Raw genomic sequence first — 20,721 nt, 5'->3', positions numbered from 1 at the left:
TCACAATAAATTAAAGCTGCATTAGCAGGTGGAAACTTAATTACACCTAATAAAAATGTGAAGTAGAGCAAGATAATTAGTTGTAGCCGCATCTGTAGTAGTTGTTTTTAATGCCACCGCTGTCTTACCCATGCTATTGGACCACAGCACGCAGTAGTTGAATGTGTTCTTACCACCATATCTATCAGATACTTTTAATGCAAGAACAAAACTTTAGTGGAAGTCCCAAAATGGATTTTGTGGTTCTTTTATTAGTTTTGGATACGATCTGCAGTGGCTGGCTTTGCCTTTGGGGTTTGCAAGGGTTGCACCAGCAGAATTGTATTCCTTAGTAACATAGTGTGAAAAGTTTTGGTCTCCCACAAAAAAGTTCCTTGCGATCTTCTTTACATGCACAATCTTTGATTTCTGACGATGTAAGATCAAATTGAGCTGCAAGTGTGCTCCCTCTCTGCCTTTCATGCTGCTTCAATATCACGGCGTGAAAAAACAAAGAAGGAGAAGACTGAGGGAAATCTGAAGCGTTCTGCCACTCAACATCCCCCATTCCCAAACAACAGCGTCTCACTGCCACTACAAATACATTAGAAATCAATTATTTATGGAACAGAGTCAGGGCCCCTTTAATCTTTTCCTTTTATCCAATTAAATTGTCTAACCATTCTCAGCCTCTATAGCTCACAGGGAATGTGCTTCTTTAAAAAAAAAAGAAGAAAAGATTTTTCTTTTCAGTCCTTCTTTTGACTTTCGATGTAACAGAGGAGAGACACTTCTGAGGCTTGAGGAATGAAAGGAAAGAAAGTGAGTAAAGTGTAAATGAACTCCCCCTCCCGCCCCGTCACCATTGCATTGGTTCTACAGGAACTATTTGAAGTTTTGATATTAAGACTCTGGTTTCATTCCCCGCGCAAAGGGACGCTGGGGAGCGGCGAGGCCTTTCATGATTCCTTTATGCCCAGCTGAAATAGTTCGAAAGTATTTGCGATCATCTCCAAGGGGGTAAATACGATGTTGCTTCAATTGCTGTCCTGTATTATTCAAGAAGTCAATTGAAGTAGTGTCTCCAAAATTGAAAATGCTCACTTCCGACACAGATGTGTGAAATAATTGATGTGAAGCATTGTAAAACACTCTGTCTGTTATACTGTAAGAGTGTCAGAGGAAAGAAGTTCCAGACACCCTACAAAGCTTTACATTTTGAGACTTTGTTGAATAATTTTCTCACCTCAGAATGAAAGACGCTCCAGCCAGAGAATGCTTTGGAGCTGAATGTTCTGCCGTAAAGTTCATGAAACACAATATTGAATTGTTTAGCTCAATTGGGAAAACTTAAGTCTTAAAATGTGAAGTTAATGTAAAAAATGTACTACCATGACAACAATTTGGTTAATCATTTAACTATTTAAGTAATTATCAAAGCAAACATTTCAAACATTCAGAAGTTCTCCCCTTGCAAATAAAACAATGAGCCTCTTCTCTACGTTTCTAGAGTATCAGTGTGAATTTAACATCACTGGTCAGTCAAAACAAGAAGGATGTCGATTGGCTCATGGAATTTGAAATGAACAATTTTCAAAACTCAATATGCCAGCAGGGCCCAGGAGGTGAACTGGTAGTAGCAGTCAACGTAGCAGTCCACTTTCCATCAAAGTCTGTTCAGGGTCTTGAAGCCACCGCCGGTCTATTATAATTATACTATATAATATTATAATGAATATTATTATTTTGGACTGAATGCTGTCTGAATCTATCAATTGAGTTATATTAAATGTAATGTATGATTTGTAGTCTAAAAGATGAATAAAGGGATCACAGAAATACTCCATATTAATGGAAGGGTCATGTTTATTTATACAATTTATACAATTGAATCCTTTAAACTTTGGATGATATTGAGGCGTGCAGTGTGAGGCCCGGCTCTTTGTTCCCTGTGGATTTAGTGTGGGTTGCTGGTGCACGCAGCCTGGCATGACATGTCTGCATACACTATATGCTACATGTGTCTGTGTTTGTATATACCCGTCTACATGTGTGGCATGTCTGCTGCAAAGAGGTTTTTGTGTGTGTGTGTGTGTGTGTGTGTGTGTGTGTGTGTGTGTGTGTGTGTGTGTGTGTGTGTGTGTGTGTGTGTGTGTGTGTGTGTGTGTGTGTGTGTGTGTGTGTGTGTGTGTGTGTGTGTGTGTGTGTGTGTGTGTGTGTGTGTGTGTGTGTGTGTGTGTGTGTGTGTGTGTGTGTGTTGGGCAAAGACTGTGTACACACAGTCGCTCACAAATAGCTCCTGAGGGCCCTCCGATCACAGACTGCCAAAAGGAAAAGGATTTCCGAGAGGTTTCCTTCTCGCTATTTAAAGTGGGAGCCCTGTGGGACATGTTTGGCATTCTCATCCACTCACTGAAGATGGCCTGTGATCTGAAGCCACTAACAGGCTCGGCGCTCGCTCTCTCGCTCGCTCTCTCCCTTTCTCTCCCCCTCTGGCTCCCTGAAGTGATTACCCTGCTTGTGATTCCACTGACACCCACATGTCCCCTGGAGACGTGCCTTCACTAGTTTGTTTAATCTGCCTCCCTGTACAGTAGGTAACGCAGCCATAATTGAGGTGTGGATAGAGCTGTGGGAGCAGATGAAACCAATAGCAGCTTTCTGTCTGGATGACAGCAGTTGCTAAATTAACGAACAAAATGCTGCTGTGATAAGAAGTTAAAACGTAAGCAGCTAAATGTCTTCAGCAGCGATCTGTCAGCTCTGTTTCTTAATGTGTCCCCAGTCAATAAACGGTGAGTCGCCTTATAATAGAGGTACAAATATCAGCATTTTAGTAAGGATCTGTTGCTGGGGAAAAGTTGTGCATCCAGTCATTCGTTAAACAACTTTTTCACTGAGGCTGACAAAGAGATAATGAGTTATCTGAGATTAGAATACCATTAAGCAGGCCTCGCTGTCAAGCAGATATTTGATCTCAACAACATATGACTTCCAAAAGTTGTGCTGATACCTTAGAAAGATTCCGCTTTACACTCCGTTTGAATTTTTCGATATGAGAACAGCGAGTGGAACTGTGAAAATGCGAGCATCAGATACTCTATCTCCCCGGTTAGTGTCTCGCCTCTGTCTGTAACACGCTTGAACCGCTCTGTTCAGAACATACAGTGTCAATCATCGCCCAAATCAGCCTTTAGATGAAGCAAAAAAGGAACAAAAAAAGATCCATACAACTCAACTTGAATTAATTAAATATACTGTATCATGTTTCCTCTGAGAGATTGCATCTGTCCTCAGATGTGTAAAAAATAAAACATTCTCAGATATCTTTTTAAACCCTGTTATTGTAAGATACCAGTAATTAAATTGTCAGTGTTATTAATTTGGTTGAAGATAACTTGCATTGAGTCGAGGACATCTTAAACTCAATTAAAGATATCTCCAACTCAATTAAAGATATCCAAATGCCATGTCCCGCAATATGCAATCAGGCTCTTTCTGGCGCAACAGTATCAGTTCACTCGTGGCCCTTTGACAAAAGTTTAAAGTTTCCTCTTTTTATCATTTAAAGCCTGACTCTTTTTTTTAAATAGATGTCGCCCATGTCACACTTTGGTGATGTGTATGGTTTCTTTAATGTGGCATAATTATAGTATTTAATCCTTCCTTATCCAGCCTTTGAAATAGAAATTAAGATTATGCCCTGACATCAGGATGTGAAGCATTTAAAGTGATAGCTCCAAGTGTTTGGAACACAGTAGTGGATGTAAGGAGGTAACAGGAACAAAAACTCAGACTAATCAGCAGAAAGGTAATCAATAAACATGTTGAAAATCAATTAGCCCTTTTCCCATTTATTGGGCAAACATGTTAAACATTTCCTTTCCAGAACTTGTGATCAGCATTTTTGTTCTGAATACATGAAGCTTATGGATCGCTGTCTTTGTCTTTCCCTGCAATTCATGGGACACATCCACGCTGGAATCACGATAGGAAGTTTGGGTCAAACTAAACATTTGGTAGTAGAAGACTCATGTTGGAGATTGAATGCCTAAATTTTTTTTTTTGCGGTGGAAATATGGGCTCTCATTCAAACCATTCGTTTCGATGTCTCACTCCCTCACACCAGAGGACACGGAGGCTCTGGGGCTCGGCTCCAGGGTTCGACTCTGCGTCTGCGGGAATACAATATCGAGCACGGATACACACAAGGTCTGCTCATGCTGCCTTGGGCTGGAACATGCCTGGCAGGCTATCGACGCCGCCGGTTTGTGCGGACACTGCCCACTTACCGTTCGTAGGATCGCCACACTGCTGTCAAAAGCGGAGCGTTTTCAGTCCAATGACCTATGACCTTTCCTGTTCTTATCACAAAAAGTGGTCACCTCAGATGCAAGTCCATCGGGCTGGGGCAGAATATACGAGGGAGGGCCGTCGTATAGCTCAGTGGGTAGAGCAGGCGACCATATACTGGGGCTTGATCCCCATGCGGTGGACCCAGGTTCGATTCCGAGTCCTTTTGCCGCCTGTCTCCCTGTTTCTGAACTGCACTATATTAAAGGCACTGGTTGCCCAAAAAATTCGATTAAACATTTTTTTTTTTTTTAAAGGGAGCAGAGATCTCCAGTGGTCACATATAAACTATCTGGAGCTCTAAGGGGGTTTGCATTCTCGTCTGTTACACACGTTGGCACGCAAACTGATATTATGGAGCTGCAGTGGTCTCCTTTCTCAGAGCAGGGCACGTCCTGGGGGTGGTAAACCTCGGAGCAGATCTTTGGTTGCTGGATGGCGGTGCGAGCAGTCGCGAGCAGTCCCGAAAAAACAGTGTTTTTGTCGTTTTCGTGTAGTTTCTCGAGTTTGTCGCTGTGTTCGTCAAGTACAACAATACAGCCGTGAGTTTCTTCTTGGAAAAAGTACAACTTTCTTCAATTTGGAAGCCAAACTCTCCGTGGAACTCAGCAGCCTGGGAGTACTCTGCTCCCCCTATTGTGCCGACCCCAACCCGGAAAGGAGACGCCGCAAGCAGTGTGAGAGGAAACAGAAAAGGGGGAAGCGTGGAGGTATCCGGGCGAGTCTAGCTGCTAGCCCACACAAGCCGGCAATTCCAACACTACTCATGGCAAATGTCCGTTCACTGGACAACAAGATGGACTACATATGGTTACTTAGAACAACCCGACGTGAGGTACGGGACTGCTGTGCTTACGTGTTGACGGAAACATGGCTCCACAACAACATCCCAGACTCCGCTATTCAACTAGACAAGCTAACATGCTACCGAGCAGACAGAAACATAGTTAGCGGGGGGAAGACCCGCAGCGGCGGTGTGTGTGTTTACATCAGTGATGCTTGGTGTCGAGATGCTATTGTTGTTAACCAACACTGTTTCCCGCTGGTGGAGTTTATGGTTCTAAGGTGCCGTCCTTTTTACCTGCCGAGGGAGTTTTCCGCCATTCTACTGGTGGCAGTTTATATCCCTCCGAGCCCCAACAACAAGGACAGAGAGGAGGCACTCAGTGAACTTTACAAACCATCAGTGAGCAACAGACGGCATACCCAGACGGCCTTCTCATCACAGCTGGAGACTTCAACCACGGTAACTTAAAAACTGTTCTGCCTAAAATATACCAGCATGTTGATTTTCCAACCAGGGAAAACCACACATTAGACCAGTGGTTCTTAACCTGGGTTCGATCGAACCCCAGGGGTTCGGTGAGTCAGTCTCAGGGGTTCGGCAGAGGTCAAGACACACACCCGACTGATAGGATTCGTGATGACTCGCCCCGCTTGGCCATCACTGGCTGCAGGTGATCACGCTACATCGCTTGGCCTATCTGTGCTGCAGGGAATTTTGTGCGCTCAGTAGACGACTTGTGACTGTCATGATGGTACGTCGTGTGATTTATTTCTTAATATTTTAATCCCTTCATACTAACTATGTCGAGCAAAAAAAGAAAGTGGTCGGACGAATATGTACAATATGGATTCACATGTATAATGGAACGTGATGGGAGTCGGCGTCCTAACTGCATGATTTGCAATGCCAAGTTGAGCAATTCTAGTCTAGCACCGGCACAACTAAGGGAACACTTCCTTAAGCAGCATGGAGATGGGGAATACAAGAACACAACACTTGCTGAATTCAAGGTGAAGAGAGCCAGATTCGATGAAAAGGCTACTCTGCCTGTTCTCGGATTTGTACCCATCAACAAACCGATCCTCACAGCATCGTACGAAGTTGCTTAACTGATCGCAAAGCAGGGCAAACCACACACCATTGGTGACACACTCATAAAACCAGCTGTGTTGAAGATGGCGAATATCATGCTGGGAAAAGCGGCTGAAGTTAAGTTATCCCAAATTCCTCTTTCAAATGACACCATCAGCGACAGAATAGAGGACATGAGCAAAGACATCTTGGCTCAAGTAGTTGGAGATTCAGAGACAACAATATTTCGTGGGATATGGTTTCTGCAGTTTGTTCGGATGGAGCTCCAGTAATGCTGGGAAGAAAGTGGTTGTGGTGCGCTAGTGAAAGCCGATGAACCACACATCATTGTTACGCATTGTATTCTGCACAGGCATGCGTTGGCTACAAAAACCTTGCCTCCAAAACTGGCAGAAGTATTACAAATTGTAGTGGAATGCGTGAACTATGTGCGAAATAGTGCTCTGAGGCTCCGCATCTTCAGTGAGCTTTGTAAAGAAATGGGCTCTGAATTCGAGGTACTTCTGTACCATTCTAACGTTCGGTGGTTATCCCGGGGACAGGTGCTGAATCGTGTTTTTGCCATGCGTGTGGAATTAGCCGTTTTTGCAAGAGCACCAACATTGTCATGCAGATTGCTTCAAAAATTCTGAGTTCATTCTCATTTTAGCGTACATGGCTGATATCTTCGCAGCTCTCAATCGTCTCAATCAGCAGATGCAGGGAGGTGGAGCCAACATCATCGAAGCGGAAGAGAACCTGAAGGCTTTTCAAAAAAAGCTTCCGTTATGGAAACGACGAACAGAGAACGATAACTTCGCAAACTTTCCCCTGCTGGACTACTGTGTAAGTAAGATCGAAGATGTGTCTGGAATTGGAGACATTTCTGTACCCGCGGAACTGAAGCAAACAATTGCCACGCACTTGGATGATCTTGCAAAGTCTCTTGACGGATACTTCCCTACAAGACAGTCATATCCAGCATGGGTGAGACAGCCGTTCACGTTTGGTGTTGAGACAGCAGATGTCAATGATGAATACCTCGACGAAACCATTGAAATTCAGCAGAGCCAGGTTCAACAGCAACTCTTCAGAACAACAACGCTCTCAACGTTTTGATGTCAACAAATGGTAACGTACCCTGTTATTGCTAAGAAAGCCCTGGAGATTTTCATACCGTTTGTTACAACATATCTTTGCGAGCAATCCTTTTCGAGGATGCTGGACATAAAAACGAAGAAAAGGAAGAGACTTTGTTGCGAAAATGACATGAGAGTGGCACTTGCCAAGGTGAAGCCGCGCATTTCTGACCTGGTCTCTCAAAGGCAACAGCAGAAGACACACTGATTTGCAGTAAGTATTCATTATTATGTTTTGGTTTTTGTGTGAAAATCATGTTTTACTGGTTTTGTTCTTTGAACACAGTGATGTTGATGCACGGTTCATTTTGCACCAGTAAAACATATACCTATATCTTGAATTTGAAAAAATCATATTTTATTTTTCTAATAAAGAAGGGTTCAGTGAGCGCGCATATGAAACTGGTGGGGTTCAGTACCTCCAACAAGGTTAAGAACCACTGCATTAGACCTACTCTACACGATCATCAAGGGAGCATACAAGGCGTCCCCCCTCCCCCACATTGGCCTCTCTGACCACCTCACTGTCCTGCTGAAACCGGCCTACAGAGCAAGGGTAAAGGTTGCCAAACCGGTTTCAAAACAGGTACGGGTGTGGACAGAGGACAGTACTGCTGCACTTCAAGACTGCTTTGATACGACAGACTGGGACATGTTCAAGCAGGCAGCAACTTAAACCATCACATCAACATACAAGAATACACAGAGACAGTCACAGGCTAAGGGATCACCAAGTGCATTGATGATGTAACCACCACCAGAGCCATCACCATCCGAGCCAACCAGAAGCCATGGCTAACGGGAGGTCCGCATGCTGCTCAAGGCCCGCGACACCTTCAGAGCTGGAGACCCAGCTGGGCTGAGAGCAGCCAGGGCTGACCTGTGCCGTGGCATCAGGAAAGCTAAACGTCTGTACAGCAGGAAAATCACAGGACATTTCAAAGACACCAGGGACTCACGGAGCCTGTGGCAGGGTATTAGGACCATAACGGACTACAAACTACCACCGCAGACCTGTGACAGTCACACCTCCCTGCTCAACAACCTCAACGGCTTCTTTGCAGGCTTCGAAGCACAGAACAACACAACTGCGCAGAAAACCCCCCCCCACCGACTACCAGGCTCTGTGTCTGTCCCCAGCCAGTGTGAAGAGCACACTGCTGAGGATTAATACCCGCAAGGCTGCGGGACCTGACAACATTCCTGGTTGAGTGCTGAGGGACTGCGCAGAGGAGCTCACGGATGTCCACACAGACATCTTTAACACCTCCCTGAGCCAGGCTGTTGTTCCCACGTGCTTCAAGGAAACCACCATCATTCCTGTGCCGAAGAAGTAATCTCCAGCCTGCTTCAACGACTACCGCCCCGTCGCACTGACCTCGACCATCATGAAGTGCTTCGAAAGACTGGTCATGAAGCAGATCAAATCCACTCTTCCTCCCTCCCTGGACCCTTTTCAGTTTGCCTACCGAGCTAAACGGTCCACAGAGGATGCAATCACCTCCGCTCTACACCCAGCCCTCACACAACTGGACACTAAGAACTCCTACTTCAGAACACTATTCATAGACTTCAGCTCAGCATTCAACACCATCATCCCCCAGCAGCCCCCTTCTCTTCACCCTGCTGACCCATGACTGCAAACCCAACTACAGCTCCAACCACATCGTGAAGTTTGCTGACGACACCACCGTGGTGGGTCTCATCAGCCACAACGATGAGACTAACTACAGGAAGGAAGTGAACCAGCTGGCCCGTTGTGCCAAAATAACAATCTCTTCCTCAATGTGGGGAAAACAAAGGAGAGTGTTGTTGACTTCAGGAGAACCCACTCCCAACCCCCCCTCCCTCTGACCATCAGTGGTGCTGCTGTGGAGCAGGTGAGCAGCACCAAATTCCTGGGTGTGACCATCACAGATGACCTCACCTGGAACAACAACACCACTGCACTGGCAAAGAAGGCCCAGCAAAGCCTCTACTTCATCAGGAAGCTCAAGCGAGCAGGAGCCGCCCCCGCCGTCATGCTCTCATTCTACCGAGGCGCCGCTGAGAGCATCCTCAGCAGCAGCATCACGCTGTGGTTTGGAAGCTGCACCGCCTCCAACCGCAAGAGCCTGCAGTGCATCGTGAACTCTGCCCAGAGGGTCATCGGGGTCTCACTCCCTACACTACAGGACATCTACAGCACCCGACTCACCTGCAAAGCACTCGGCATTGCAGGGGACCCCACCCACCCCTCGAACAGCCTCTTCAGCCTCCTGCCTTCAGGGAAAAGGTTCCGCAGCCTCCGCTCGAGCTCCACCAGGCTGAGGAACAGCTTCTTCCACCAGGCGGTCAGGATGCTGAACTCTCTCCCTCTCTCTCTCTATCCTCCATCCCTCCTTCAATCCTCTGTCTCTCTCTCCTCCCTACCTCTCTCCCTCCCTCTCTCCTCTTGCTCCCCCTCTCTCCGTCCCTCCCTCTCTCTCCCCCTCTCTCATCTCCCTCTACCCCGCTCCCATATCTCCCCTGACCTCTCCGCCCTCCGTCCCACCCACCTTTCCCCACAGCCTCAATGGAAATGTACCAGGACATTAATCCCCCTCCCTCACACACCCGTCCCTCACCCGGCACCAGTCACTTTCTATTCTCCGTGCTACTGAAAATGTACTTTGCACAAAGTATTTTTTGCACTAAAGCACTACTTGCACTACCGTCAAACTGTGTTGATTGTGTCTAACATATGTATTACTTAGTTTATTTTTTTTGTACACCCCTTTTTACCCCCTCCTTTTTTCTACGCTCTTATCTTTTTATGTTATATGTTCTTGTTTATATTTGCACTGTGGGACTGCCAGAAACTGCATTTCAATTTTCTGTATGTATAGCACATGTGGAAACTTTGACAATGAAGTGGACTTTGACTTTGACTTTGATCTGTCCAGAGGCACACCACTATATGCAGATTGGGCAGAGTCATTTGTGGATACGTTACGGCCTTGTCGCTGCGGTTCTGTTCGCGTTAGTGTGTCTAGACGCGCTGTTAGGCAAGGATGCGCATTGCCACGTCTGGCTCCAATACCTCCGACTCCGTCCAGAAAGAGAAAGCAACGCCACACACTGATCCTGATTGCTCCGCACTGGCCCGCAATGCAATGGCTTGTGGAGATATATCAGCTGCTGTGCGGGCAGTCGTTGCAGCTACCACTATGTAGGGACATGCTGTCCCAGGCGGGTGTGGCAATATTTCACCCACACCCGGAACGCTTGGCACTATGGGCCTGGCCCGTGAGTGATTTACTTTGAGCACAGTAGAGCTTCCTCAGAATGTGATAAACACTATTCAGGGTGCAAGGGCTTCCTCCACCAGGTCTTTTTATGACTAGTGGAGAGTGTTTGTGGTGCCTCCAAAAGGGACACTTTTCTTTCCAATGTCCTATGGGTATGATGTTGTCATTCCTGCAGGGCTTGATTGACAAACACAAAGCCTTCTCTACAATTCAAGGTTACCCAGCTGCTATTGCTGCATGCCATGTGGGTTTTGAGGGAAAGAAGGCTAGCCAACATCCCTTGGTCTGCCGTTTCATAAAGGTGGCTTGCAGGCTCCTTCCTGTTACCAGGTCACTGGTGCCCCCATGGGACTTGGCAGTGGTTTTAGAAGGGCTCACTGGACCTCCATTTGAAACACTGGATAAAGTTGACATGAAACACCTGTCACTGAAGACAGTGTTGTAGCTGGCTCTGGCGTCCCCCTCGCGAGTCAGTGACATCCTGTTGAGGCATTTCCTGTTGAGTACTGGTGTTTTTTTTTTTAGATAAGCCAGTCTGGCAATACGGGAGTCTCCATATCCTATAGTGAGACATTGAAATAAATGTTTAAATGAGAAGTATAAAGAGGGAGGACCAGCCTCTCAGAGTATCATGAGTGGGATGTCTCAGCAGACAACCCTTCTTGAGGTGAAGCGAGAAGAGGTGTTTGAATGACTCTGCGTTGTAGAACAATCTACTTTAAGAGTGGTTGGATTCCAAAGATCACCAGTCAATCCCATAGTGAGACATCATGTTACTCTGAGAACCGGTGTTACGCTATAGTAGCCTAAAGTTTTTGATCGTCTTAGGCCAAAAACTACTGCCCTGGTCCAGGCCCAGGTTTCAGTCTGACAGAATTGATTCAGGCTCAATTAAGACGCTGCATGTTTTAAAGCCATATTATAGCTCCAGGCAGCCTTACGCTCTTATCTGTATCATGAAATGATTCAATAAACATAACACTTTTACGAGAAAAATATATCTGACCTGGTGTGTTTCAAATGTTGTAACACTGCAGGATGCCATGTATCATCACTAGCTTTTATAGGATCACTGTTTTCTGGCAGGGTCTGGTCAACAGTCAAACTCTCCAGCTCCTAACAGTATCCACGGTGTGATCCTGTGTTTGGAGCTGGATGTGTTTGCAGTGAGTGGGATGTGTTGGTTTCCTGGTGGATGTTATCTGACCTCAAATATCTGTGGGTTTCTACTGAACATGTTCTCAGCCTCCCCTCCTCTTCATCTCCCCAGGGCGCTGCGCCAGCTGTGGAGACAACGTGGTGGGTGAAGGCACCGGCTGCACCGCCATGGACCAGGTCTTCCATGTGGACTGCTTCGTCTGCATGACCTGCAGCAGCAAGCTGCGTGGCAAACCTTTCTACGCTGTGGAGAAGAAGGCGTATTGTGAGCCTTGCTATATTGTAAGTCACTTTTCTTTCTGCCTCACCCCATACTGTAGTTTGGGCTGACTCTGTTTACTTACAGTGGGGCAAAAAAGTATTTAGTCAGCCACCAATTGTGCAAGTTCTCCCATTTAAAAAGATGAGAGAGGCCTGTAATTTTCATCATAGGTATACCTCAACTATGAGAGACAGAATGAGAAAAAAAAATCCAGGAAATCACATTGTAGGATTTTCAATGAATTTATTTTCAAATGATTGTGGAAAATAAGTATTTGGTCAATAACAAAAGTTCATCTCAATACTTTGTTATATACCCTTTGTTGGCAATGACAGAGGTCAAACGTTTTCTGTAAGTCTTCACAAGGTTTCCACACTGTTGCTGGTATTTGGGCCCATTCCTCCATGCAGATCTCCTCTAAAGCAGTGATGTTTTGGGGCTGTCGCTGGGCAACACGGACTTTCAACTCCCTCCAAAGATTTTCTATGGGGTTGAGATCTGGAGACTGGCTAGGCCACTCCAGGACCTTGAAATGCTTCTTACGAAGCCACTCCTTCGTTGCCCTGGCGGTGTGTTTGGGATCATCGTCATGCTGAAAGACCCAGCCACGCTTCATCTTCAGTGCCCTTGCTGATGGAAGGAGGTTTTCACTCAAAATCTCACGATACATGGCCCCATTCATTCTTTCCTTTACACGGATCAGTCGTCCTGGTCCCTTTGCAGAAAAACAGCCCCAAAGCATGATGTTTCCACCCCCATGCTTCACAGTAGGTATGGTGTTCTTTGGAGGCAACTCTGCATTCTTTCTCCTCCAAACACGACGAGTTGAGTTTTTACCAAAAAGTTCTATTTTGGTTTCATCTGACCATATGACATTCTCCCAATCCTCTTCTGGATCATCCAAATGCCCACTAGCAAACTTCAGACGGGCCTGGACATGTACTGGCTTAAGCAGGGGGACACGTCTGGAACTGCAGGATTTAAGTCCCTGGCGGCGTAGTGTGTTACTGATGGTAGCCTCTGTTACTTGGGTCCCAGCTCTCTGCAGGTCATTCACTAGGTCCCCCCGTGTGGTTCTGGGATTTTTGCTCACCGTTCTTGTGATCATTTTGACCCCACGGGGTGAGATCTTGCGTGGAGCCCCAGATCGAGGGAGATTAGCAGTGGTCTTGTATGTCTTCCATTTCCACAGTTGATTTCTTCACACCAAGCTGCTTACCTATTGCAGATTCAGTTTTCCCAGCCTGGTGCAGGTCTACAGTTTTGTCTCTGGTCTCCTTTGACAGCTCTTTGGTCTTGGCCATAGTGGAGTTTGGAGTATGACTGTTTGAGGTTGTGGACAGGTGTCTTTTCTACTGATAACGAGTTCAAAAAGGTGCCATTAATACAGGTAACGAGTGGAGGACAGAGGAGCCTCTTAAAGAAGAAGTTACAGGTCTGTGAGAGCCAGAAATCTTGCTTGTTTGTAGGTGACCAAATACTTATTTTACCGAGGAATTTACCAATTAATTCATTAAAAATCCTACAATGTGATTTCCTGGATTGTTTTTTCTCATTCTGTCTCTCATAGTTGAAGTGTACCTATGATAAAAATTACAGGCCTCTCTCATCTTTTTAAATGGGAGAACTTGCACAATTGGTGGCTGACTAAATACTTTTTTGCCCCACTGTATGTCTCATGTTACAAGTAAGCACTTTATGATATCAGAACGGGCACATTGGTAGCTCTGTGCTGGAATGTTCACTTATTTTTACTTCAGACAACCACATTTCATCATTGATGCCCGGAAGGCTCCAAACTCTCACCACACACGTCTTCATTTCCTCTTTTTCATTCTCTGTAAGGGATGTCTTGAAGTTGTTCAACTTATAGTGACCAATACTGTGGAATTACATGAATGTGCTCAAGGTCATGAAACCAGGTAAGTCTGTTAAAGTGTTCAGTGCTGGTGTTTGATATCAAAATGTTAGCAGACCTATAATTATTATTGGCTCAGTACCGGTAGGTGCTAGCCAGTAAGCTACTGACTAGTGCTGAGGGACTTTCTCTTTAGTCAGATAATTCAACTGTAATCTGTGGAGACTGGCCCTGCTGCCATCCCTTCTCCTCCGGTCCATACAGCACCAGGCCCAATCAGAATGCCTAAACATTTTAGCAAATCTCCTTTTGGGTACATTAAATTCAAATTAGCAGCGGCCCTATCGAAGAAAATTAGATTAGCACTGTACCATTTCTGCCTCAGCTCAAACTACAGTCAGTCCTGCTGCACATTCCACTGAAGGAAGACATTATTATTTCATTTTCTACCAGCTACATTCAGCCTATAATATTTAATAAAGTTAGAGACAAAGCCCTTACCAGCATAGTTGCTGTTTCTAGCAAAAAAAACATGATCCTGCAAAATAGACAACTGATTGCTAACATGTAAACTGTTCCAGCTAATGCTAACTGCTAATGTTACAGTGTGGTGACTAAAATCAATGAATGCAGGTTATAGACACCTGCTACTCCTGCTAGCTTGACATAGTAGTAGCTCATCTTCAGATTTGTCTTGGCTACCCACTACTTTTTCTTCCAGCCGCACACAACCTGCAAGATGATTAATATGCTCTCGCTCAATAATGATATCAGCGATGTCATCGTTGTCTTTTTACAATGGAGGAATTTCACACATCTGTTCCTTGGTGAATTAGACGATGATTATATTGTTTTCACCGGCACATCTTTCAGTGAGCTGATCCATAACTATCTGCAGTTCCAGCTGATAAGCACTCAGTTATGGTTTAAATGCACTTCCACTTAAAATCATGTTAGACCTTACTTTGACATTAAACAAGGTTCTGTCTTATCTCCTCTTTCACAATATTGTCAGGAAAGACGCATCATCTGGCAAAGCCACCAGAAAAGAGTTCAGTGCAGAAGTGTTTGCCTCATTCAGTTTCATTAGTCTATGATACAGCCTCAGTCCAGTTGCTGGATATGACGTTGTCCAGGGTTGTTATTGCCAGCAATATTAAGGGTAGGTTCGTGGGTCATTTCTGGAAAAAGAAATATAGCTTACATAGTCATGTAATCAGCTTTCCTTCTCATTAAGAGCTATTTGTTTCAGATTAACGAAAGCAATTTGTTAAAACAAAAGGAATTATGAAAAATGAAGAAGATCTGTGGACTCAGGAAGAAGTAACTTTTTTTTTAACCACCCCTCCTCATCTCTGCTTGAGGCCAGCAGTTTCAAGTTTCCAAATTGCACAGTGGGCAATGTAGGCAACAGGTTTTTAAATCAGAAAATAAAACAAATCTCTGGATCATAGCACAATTGATCAGTTTTGGTTTGTTGGTTTGTTTGATGGTTTGTCAGCAGGATTATTAATGATCTGACGTTGATGTAGATTGGTGAAAGGGTGTGGCATGAGCCAAATACAAACCTATTTAATTTTGGACTCACTGGGCGTGGACACGCATTGATCTTGGTGCGGTTCTGCACTTACAGTTTAACAACGCTCAAGCATACAGCAGTGCAAAACTCAGGATCTGACTTTTCGAGTATTTGTTTTGTATCTTCATGGCTGTGCCTTGTGTAAGACAACACTGTTTTTCTACAGCACATAAACACACTTAGACATGTTGTCAGGCATTAGTTTGACCACACATAGTTCCACTTTGCAGATGATAAGACTCTTTACAGCGGGATGATGAGCCTGTATCTAAACCTTTTTAGCATGCTAGCTAATGAAAAGCTGAGGGCATTGTTTTTGATAGCAGATACATCTTGATGACCAGGGCAATTGATATATTATTACTGATACAGTATATACAGTGTTTGCTTTTTATGAAATGAAAATGGAATGATGATTATTGGTCCTAAAGAAATACATTTAAAAACACACTCCTATCCTTGATTCTCCTGACACAGCACATGGCCTGCAGGAAATGGATTGATGTGTAGTGAAGTCTGGAGTTGAGCTACATGACATTTGAAGCAGTGGCAGGACATCTCTTAAATCATCCTTTTCCAGAGGCACTCTCTGTGATTGTAGTTGTCTTGTCTGGAAGTTCTCCAACTCTGATACATGCGCTAAAGAGGCACGGGATAATTTAGGAACTTTATTTATGCATTTCATCAGCATAAATGTTCTTTTGGCACAAGATCAAAAGGATGGGGGAAATCTGAATTTCTTAATGAAAGTAATTTCTTCTTCTTTTATTCCCATCCTCAGGGTCATATGCCTCTGTACGATTAAAGAATGAACGTGAGAGTTGAGTCTCTGAAGGAAAATGTTAAATCCCAGAGAGGAAGTGAAAACTTCACGTTAACCTCCGAGTCAGTCAGTCTAGGAATTTCTCTGAGTAATTCAAAATGAATGTGTATTTATTTTACTGTAGATTCAGATTGTGCTCTCAACCTGCCCTATTCTTATCTTATCTTTACTTGATTCATAAAAGTGATGAAGTTCTCAAATGATGTTTTAAAAATGTTATGTCAGCAAACAACCATGCTTTATGTAAAGATACATGTGTAAATGTTCTTCCACAGAGCTATGGTGCCAAAAATTCAATAAAACCCTTTAGCCAGAGTAGTTAAAAAGGTAATTACTGTACAAATGATTGTAAAGTTATATATAATGTTACCTAAAACATTTTATTAATTAAAATTGTAATCAAACATACCAGAAATAACCAAGACTCTTGCTAGCCTCATGTTCTTGCCTTCTTAGTTTTTGTTCAAAGGAAACTTTATCATGATGGTTATCTTATTGTATGAGATGTTCAGGGCCCACACACTCTGATTCATCTCCTATGCTGAGAACACAAACACACGGGGGGTCACCTAGGTGTTTCGTTCTGAGATGCTGGTGCTCTAACAGCTAAACTAAAGATGCATGTTAGTTAAATCAAACTAACTGTAAAAAGTGGAACATGTGTATGAATTTGTTTTTGTAGTGTGTGTATTGATCCCATATGTACAGAAAGTATGAAATAGATGTTTCTAACACCCTCTATCTTGCTGGTGCCTGTGTGTAAAATGGTGTAATAGTATGCAAATATCTATTAATTATTTTGCCAGGAATTGTAGGAATACATTTTGAACGGCAAACTGATTGCCATCCAATAAAGTTTCTGCCGTGTATCAAAGTAGGCGATCAGCAACCCCCTTATCTACTTTGCATGTTCTGTGGAACAATAGCAACATTTGTGTTAGCGACATCCATCTCTTCCGCTGGGTGATTTGCCTCTTTCAAACTGTTTGTCTAGATATCGTTAATTCCTTTTAGTAATGTGCAGGAACTCTCCCACATCTGTTATCATTGCACAGCTACTTCCTGATTTTACAACCTGATATCTCTGTGCCTCACCAACCTCAGTCACAGCACCGACACACAGACATCAGGCCAGTAATCGGCCTTTGTCCCTGGCACTGCCGTGGCTTTCCTCCAAAGAACACTTATCACTGCCTATTTGAATACACTACCAGGTTGATAAACTGTACAGACGTTCGATTCATGTCTCGTTTTGCATGGAGTGTACTGTAATCGTGTTAATGTGACAACATCGGGTTGCCATTGGGCTTTTTTTTTTACTTGTCTGATGTGTCTTTGCCTGAGGTGTCCCACAGCTTCCCCCATTCCATGTTTGCACACGTGATTAGATTTAAAGTATTTGTGTCTGTGCGAGCCGTCCATCAGTGTCACGGAGAGACGGCAGTTTTGAGTTTTAGTGCCACTAAGTGTTTTCCAAGAAAGCTCTCATGTGAAGCATTTTCCAGCAGATTGACAAGTACCGCTGACTGTGTGTTTTCTCTAACAATTAATCACAGTGCATCTGGAAGTGCACAAATATGGGAGGAAAGCAGTGGGGCTGGAGCTTATAACAGTAGTGTTATCCTGCAGCCGGGGTCTCAGCAGGGCTCTCATAATTGGAGATCCAATAATCTAATCAGCTCTACCATGGCAGTATGTTTGATTTAAAATACAGGAAACCTTTGAAGATGTTCATTGACTTAGTCATCTTTCAGTTAAATGCATATTAAAGGGAGAGTTTATATTGTTTCACGTGGGGTTGTATGAGCTACACATCCATAGTAAGAGTATACAGTAGATGGTGGAGGTGGATCAAGCAGACAAAAGTACAGGCGCAGGGGCCAATTCATGTTCTGCTACATTAAAACATAACAGTATCCACAGTGCATATGAATGCCTTAAAAAATCTATATCAATTCAAAGTGATGCTTTATTTAAAAATCATTGTAACTTGCTGTACGAAAGCCCTTCTGATAGGAACTGGAGCTGTTCATATCCATCTGCTTTTTCTTAAAAGTCACCAATCCAAGCCGGCGATTCCACAGAGGACAGAGGCTGCAGATCTTCAACACTCTGCCACGTTTCTCTGAACTTCTCGGGGTTCAAGCAGCAGACCAGAGAAAGTTACCTTCTGTTTCTTCGACCTGCGCGCACTCCTGTCTTTCTCTGTTCTTTTATCCGAGCCTGCAGCTCTGCATTGTGAGCCTGCAGCTCTGCATTGTGAGCCTGCAGCTCTGCATTGTGAGCCTGCAGCTCTGCATTGTGAATCTGTTTCTGCAGCTCTCTTAACCAATAGTAAACAGGCTTACTGAGTTACTATTCTACCTGCACAATTATTTCTCTGGTGTCGGAATGTCTCGCGATGTGTGTGAATTCTTAGAAACAAAACAGCACATCATTTCGGGTTAAAATGTGTTGTAACTGCGTTACTGAGAATTGTAACGGGTATTATATTACCCACATTTCAGAAGTAATGCGTTATATTACTGCGTTACAGCAACAAGTAATACATTACTGTAACTCTGTTACGTTTGTAACGCATTTATGTTTTCAAACATATACAAACGTGTTTAAAAAACATTCATTTATAAAGGCAATTAAGACTTTCTAAATAGTTGTAGATTACATTTTAAAAAGGAAAAAGGATGGTCAAAAAAGCCTTTTCTCAACGTACCAAGCATCTTTACTGACCTCCTGCATATTTGTTCAATATGATTCTTTCCCATCTACACTAAATAAATATATTGTGAAAGCTCATTCCTCACAGTATTCACTAAACTAAAAGCAACTATGCTAGTGATTATAGGGTCATTTCTCACAACTTGACATAAAAACAGTTTAGCAAATGAAGACATTATGTTCCAGCAGTCATTACACCTTCAGAGAATCAAGCCCAAATGTCAGCACATCTATTTGAAATCCTGGTCTGAGAAATGAAGAGTAATTTTCAGTTTCCTTGCACTTGGGAAGTCTGCTTTTAACCACAAGAGCATATTAGTTAAGAGAGCTGAGGGATGCAGGGACTCATCCTGTTCTGATAGCTCTCTCTTTGAAGAAGTCCAGCAGAGGAATACAGTGTCACTGAGGTTAATTGCTTACACCGGGTACCATGCCAACTGTCCTTAAGCATTGGTTCTAGCAAAGTTCGCCAGCTTCACCATTGCTGCTGTTTTTGCCAAGTTAATTGACTTGAAGGGGCTCCTACGCTGCCCCTGCTTTATATCGAGCAACCTGGTAAACAGATCCATTCAGGCTGCTTTCTGACACCAGCCAATGGCAAAAGTGTTGTGGGCAATTCTCAGTTTCCTGTTGGAAGCAGAATCAAATCTCCACTTTTTCTTGTTTATATCAGCACTTGCTGTGAATGTACATCATCCAAAGAGCAGGCCAATTTAAGTGTTCTGTAATGAGCCTGATTTCAGTAACACAAGGTCATGCCAGGAGCAGAGCTTCATGTTGAATGAGCAGTAATAAAGAGATAGGGACTTGCCCACACAAAAACCCTAATCTATTTCTTCTTCTTTTGACATAATTTCAGAGACCACCTAGGTCACGGACGCCAAGTTGCTTGAATGTAATTACGTTCATTATCTGCTGTTGTACTATGGCTCTGTTATTTAAAATAAATGGGATTTGGTCTCTTTGGCTACACTTTTCAAAAAGATGTTCCATTGTGCTACTGTAAAGAGAGAGCTGCACACAGCCCTGACCTGCCCGTCACCGGGAAACCTGCCTGATGGGCTGATGAGCTCTCACCCTCTGTCTGTTGGTCTGTCTTAGAAAGCCATTCACAGCACAATTTTGGCTTTCTATCAGCCGGAAATTAACAATGTGTGTGTGCGTGTTAGTGCGCAAGCTCGCTTTTACTTTAAAAGGTGATGTGTTAAAGAACAAAGTTTGGGAACCAGTCCTCTATTTGTGTTTACAATTGGTTTCAACTGGAACAAATTAATTTAGAAAGTAAGGGGACGTTTCCAAAGGGCGGTCCCCAGAGGCCAGCTGTATCGGGGCTCCTGGTAATGGATGTCCTCCACAGCACATCATAGCAGACCCTGCTCCCACATAACAATGGGATATCCCCAAGAACTCCCCTGAAGCCCCCGATGTCATTGAGAGAGAGGATACACCATACAATATGTCCAATCACAGAGATGTAAACACGCACAACATGGAGCTCATGAGCTCTGCTGCCTCTCTGACAGTAATGTGGCTCTGATTAGAAATGACTGCACACCACCCACACACCTGTCTCTTTCTGTGATGGATATCCAGGTAGTCAGATCCCGAGGCTTGCAGCTAGCGTGGGGGTTCAGGGCCCCCATATGCTGGTAGTTGTGCCGCTGCAGCTCACTGTTGGCTCTGCTATCTGCGAGAGCGGAGCAGCAGGTAAACACACTCCGAGCT

General features: G+C 44.1%; 1 protein-coding gene across 7 annotated transcripts in view; it reads left to right on the top strand.

Annotated features, from left to right (window-relative positions):
• lpp (LIM domain containing preferred translocation partner in lipoma) overlaps positions 1-20,721 on the top strand; it is a 143,791-nt gene that overhangs the window by 108,504 nt on the left and 14,566 nt on the right. For 6 of the 7 annotated variants that reach the window (XM_063891009.1, XM_063891011.1, XM_063891010.1 and 3 more), the window contains one exon: positions 11,869-12,038. In XM_063891009.1, coding sequence (XP_063747079.1) covers positions 11,869-12,038 — 170 coding nt within the window. Of the gene's footprint in view, positions 1-11,868; positions 12,039-18,334; positions 20,131-20,721 lie in introns of those variants that run through there. The other variant, XM_063891015.1, reaches the window with a different exon arrangement.

Source organism: Eleginops maclovinus, chromosome 9, assembly GCF_036324505.1.
Source record: "Eleginops maclovinus isolate JMC-PN-2008 ecotype Puerto Natales chromosome 9, JC_Emac_rtc_rv5, whole genome shotgun sequence".
NCBI lineage: Eukaryota > Metazoa > Chordata > Actinopteri > Perciformes > Eleginopidae > Eleginops > Eleginops maclovinus.
Note: the sequence above shows the minus strand (reverse complement) of the source record. Positions and strands in the feature narration are given on the sequence as shown.